At 42.1% G+C, this 4617-nt stretch overlaps 1 protein-coding gene across 1 annotated transcript; it reads right to left on the bottom strand.

The window, feature by feature from the left end:
- Positions 1–13: 13 nt before the first annotated feature.
- On the bottom strand, positions 14–4407 carry FBXL22 (F-box and leucine-rich repeat protein 22). The gene is made up of 2 exons (XM_009330057.1): positions 4006–4407; positions 14–1163 (listed from the first exon to the last, which is right to left on the bottom strand). The coding sequence occupies exons 1-2, from the start codon at positions 4338–4340 to the stop codon at positions 818–820; spliced, it is 681 nt and encodes a 226-aa protein (XP_009328332.1). The 5' UTR covers positions 4341–4407; the 3' UTR covers positions 14–817.
- Between the last annotated feature and the right edge of the window lie 210 nt (positions 4408–4617).

Here is a 4617-nt window from a genome sequence, read left to right as displayed (position 1 = left end):
GAATATAATTACCCAAGCTCTATCTGCTGCGGCTTTATGCCCGTTCCCATTACATAAGGAGTTTAGAAAGCAAGGGGGTCCACTCTGAACCTCGTGACTCGACGGGAGGGTCCTCCTTACTCTTTGTATCTCTTCCATTAGACATAAACCGTTGACCAAGTCTGAGACTAAGATTGGATCCAGCCGTACCTAGGCTCCACGAGGAGTTTAGAAAGCAAGGGGGTCCACTCTGAACCTCGTGACTCAACGGGAGGGTCTTCTTTACTCTTTGCGCCTCCGGTCTCTGTGGGAATCATTCTAACTCAATTCTAACTCAATTTTCCTTTGTATGTTTCTTCTATGCAGTAATTAATAACGTGAACCTTGCCATCAAACGTATTGAACCTTGTCATACCACTGTTAAACTTTGTTAAATTCCATCAAATTTATTGAACTCTGTCAAATTATTATTTTACCTCAATAAAACACGTTGCTGCTTCTCTCTTCTGAGTGAGGTGCATTCCACTCATCCGCGACAAGAGGGTATCAAAATTGCAGTTTTCAGCCTTAATCAGGTCTAGCGTTTTGTGACAGCAATGCAGGGTTTTCCAGTTTCAAGGAACAACAGAAAGCAAACAAGTTTTTTTCCTTAAGACTGTCCTGGTGGAGATGCATGCCTTTTCCCAGCACAGCCTTTACAAAACGTATCAACCATTTGTTTGGAGTTAAACTAGAACGCAGGAAAGTAGCCACGGTTCATTGAAGCAATGCTACCCATGAGGAGAGTGGAAGTGAAGTAAAATATACACATTGACTAAGTTTATACAATTTGTTGCACTTAAAGCTGAAACAATTTTCTTGGTGCCTTTTCAAGCATAAACTTTTTTTCTGGCTTATTGTCTGGAATCATGTTAGCGCTTCTCTCTGCTTTCAGCATTACGGAGGGACATTTTTCCCTGACTCTCTCTAGACCGTTTCGTGTTATGTTCCGGCAGAAATCCACGTGGAGCGTTTGCAGTGATCCCCCATAGAGGGTCACTGCTTCTAGTGTCTGGTCAGTGATCCGCACACAGTTTTCCAGTTGGAGCGTCTTGAGGTTTGGGCAGTTCTTGAGAAGAAGCGAGATGCAATCATCTGTAACATGGCCGCATCCAGAGAGGGTCAGAGATAGCAGGTTTGGACACCTGAAAACATGATTGTTACAGTGAGATGAGCGGAAAAATAAATAAGAGAGCTTGGAGAAGCTAGTATCATCAAGAATAAATGTGAAAGTTAGAAAAAGACCTCCTCTTCCATCAGGAGGGGTAAGAAAGCGCGAGTAAGTGGGGACCTATCTAGATCTTCATGCTCAGCTTTACTAATCACAAAACTTACCTTCTTTGCTTTTTCTGTTGGTAGCAACATCTATAGCTCAGTTGGCATAGTGGAGAAGGGAACGTGGATGCCTATTTAAGTTGCAGCTGCACTGGTTTTTCTTAAGGAGTTGCATGGCGCTGTGCTTGGAGAAGCGAGTGAATGAAGACCCGGTAGAGATGAGATTCAAGGCAGGATGAACGTGAGGTCAATTGAGTGAAGAGGCTGCTGTGTAGATATGCTGAGCATGGGCAAGTAAGACACTCCCGCTCTTGGTTTTACAGGGATTAATGGGTGTATTTTAGCTCCTTGGATTTACCAAATAGGTGCCAGCTGCTACCTAAGAGTGTTGATGTTTGAACCCCACACAACTCTTAAAACCTTCCTTCAAATCACTGAAACTGGTAAGAACTCTACCGTTAAACAATGATGCAGCAAATTAAAAAAGCTTTCTTTTTTGTTGCTTAGGTAGACCTGGGAAAGTACAGAAAAGGCTTGTTCCAAGTCGGTGTGTTGATGACTTATACTAACTGTCCTTCTGCGGAAAACTGGAGCGGACCAGTTATTACTAGCTGTTGTGCTGACCAGGCATGTTTGCAAGGACCCTTGTGCACCAGCCTGCAAAGCCTTTTGTACAAAGTTTGGTTTCTGGCTTACACCTTTCTTCAGGGAGCAGCAGTTCAGCTATCCATCTGTTTAGCTAAATGCAGCTTCATGTTGCTCTGTTAGCACAGGACTTCTTTAGGCTCTGTTGTTGAGGGGGAAAAGTGATTACAGCAATGCTAGTATTGACCTTGTGAGACCTTTGGACAGAACTATTAGCCTGCCTCCATCCTGTAAGAACTGTAAGGTGTCTGTAAGCACTTCCATATGAATATTTGTGCTTACAGCCAGCATCAGGGTTTTAGGTGTACAACAGCAGTGGGGGCAAACGAGGGGCTCTGCCATCACTGCAGCATTTTCTTTTGTCCTTAACAACGGGCACATAGTACGTTCCTCTTTCTCTACACCCCACCCCATCCTCCCGCTGCTGCTTGGTTTCACCGTTTGAGCAGAGGTAATAAAGTGAGATCATGTCAGCTGCATGATCTTTTTTTTACTCTTTTCCTTTCCACTTACAAACAGCTAGAAAAACAAATGTTTTAAAGAAAGGCTCCGACCTGCCATCTCTTGTGGCTTCGTCAACAGAAAAGTACTCCCAACTCAGGGAGAAAAGTTGTATGTTTGTTTAATTTGCATTTTTACTTGCACAGAATGCTAGGAATTTTGTTCAGATGGAAATGCTTTCAATGAGTTGCTGCAAAAAAAGGCAGCAACTCGTGTTAGGAAGGCTAAAATGGATGGGGGGGGTGAGTGTCAATATATAACTGTCATTTTTAAGAGTTCAGTTTAACTTGTGGAAACGAATCCATGGAAGGCTGAAAGGCATTTGCTGAATGAGATTGCTTACTACCCAGGCTTTGCTTTGAATTTTGTCCAGCAACCAGTTTGGGGTTATGGATTCTACAGAGGAAAAAGGCACGTAGATGTTAAACTATTTCCGCAGAGCTGTGGTCTTGTGTCCTCTTTCTGAATCCCAATTTGTGATGGCAGAAAAATGGAAATAGTTAAGTGTGGCCTCATGGTAGACATTCCAGTGCCAAAATGAGAGAATATTTCCTCCTATGGCCTCCTTTGTAGGCACAGATGTGCTTCTTAATTAGTCCAAATTTTTAACCAGTTGCTCTAGAACAGTTACTTCTGAAATTTTGTACTTGCAACTTAACGTTTTGAACCTACATTTCAGTCCTTGTTTTGAGATTGCACTGTTGCCGTTTTGAGATTGTGCTGTTGCTGTTCTCACCAAGGCACTGTGTCCTGTCAGTATCCTGTAATTTGCTGGGGTCTTTAAATTGTTACTTCCAAATAGAACTTTCTGCCTTCCCTGTTGTGGCACAAAGCTGAGGGCTGGCTGCGGCACAAAGGTGTGCCACTTCAGGATAGGCACCGACATGCCCCTTTCAGCTCTAATCTAGGACCACAGCCATCCTCGGTGTTACTAAAACACTAGGATTGCCTCTACACTGTTTGCTCCTCCTAATGTAATTTAACTTTTTTTTCTTCGAGCTGCTTTGTAGCAGTAAAGCTGTTCTAAGAAATGGTGGGCACCCAGAGCTGCTTTTCCATAGTGGTCTTTCTTTTCCTTTACTGTAGTTTATAAAAAGCTTAGCCAGAGTTAAACTTCAGTATAAAAGCAATACTTACTCCTCAGAATGAAACAAATTTGGTGTTTAGTAACGTCTGTAATGAACTTGGGTTTGTTATGACATATATTCACTATTTGAAATCATGTCTTTCCTCTAGCCCCTCCCCCCAGGACAATGTTCTGCACTGCCAGAATGGTACGTTTCAGTTAAGCAGCAATTTAGTAGGCAGTATTGCACTTTCCTATATTAATTATTCATTCTTCAGGAAAAAGAAGGAAAAAATAGGCTTAAGGAAAGTGAATATGAAGTATATGCTATTGCCACTACAAAACCAACTTAACGCTATATTAAAATTCCAAAGTGAAAGCACTCACGTACTTAATGCTCCATTCAGGTAGGATGTATGGAGTAAATAGCTCTCAATTGTCTCATTTCAAGGCAGTTAACCTTTACAGTAGCTGTAGAGTTTCACACCCAAAGAACGTACCTGTTGCAAACTTCTAGTAAAAAATCATTGACAGTGTTTTCATGCCTGTTACAGAAGTCTTTCTGGAAATTGTTTTTCATCCAGTCCTCAATGTTACACACCTTGACTCTCTCTGAATACCAGCAGATGGATAAGTATTTTAAAGCAGGTCCCAGGAGAAAATTATCCTTCTTTAGTTCCGCTGGAGAATGAAAGTTCAACAAAGACCACAGTAAAGGATCCTGAAACACTTCTAGCAACTTGTGACATGTTTTTGCTAAACTTTTCCTACTATTTTTGTCCAGAAAAGAAAATAGATGTAAAAGGCATTCCCGATTCAGCTGGGTTATATGCATAGCCCGTCAGAGCGTGTTAGAAAGAAGACTGTCTCCTGGCCTTGTGGAATAACGGCAGTGCTGGAGGGGACTCAGAATCACCAGAAGGCTGTTGCACATATATGGTTGTGGAATGGCGTTTATTTTTGGCGAACAACTGGTGCAGAAGCTAAGAACAGGGAAAGGAAAGAAACTTGCATGCATGAAACTCTTGTTCTGTTTCGACAAGGGAATGGAATGGGCATGTAGAATAGCAGCACTTGACTTTCATGAAATGCTTCCTTAAAAGGGATTTCTT

This window comes from Pygoscelis adeliae, unplaced genomic scaffold (assembly GCF_000699105.1).
Source record: "Pygoscelis adeliae isolate BGI_AS28 unplaced genomic scaffold, ASM69910v1 Scaffold298, whole genome shotgun sequence".
In the NCBI taxonomy this organism is placed as follows: Eukaryota; Metazoa; Chordata; class Aves; order Sphenisciformes; family Spheniscidae; genus Pygoscelis; species Pygoscelis adeliae.
This window is presented reverse-complemented; position numbering and strand designations above follow the sequence as displayed.

Excerpts from the sequence above, each read along its gene's own strand:
- FBXL22 (XM_009330057.1), bottom strand. The coding sequence starts at position 4,340 with ATGCATATAACCCAGCTGAATCGGGAATGCCTTTTACATCTATTTTCT. Across the intron at positions 1,164-4,005 it reads TTACTAGAAGTTTGCAACAG|GTGTCCAAACCTGCTATCTC; the intron begins GTACGTTCTTTG and ends TCATGTTTTCAG.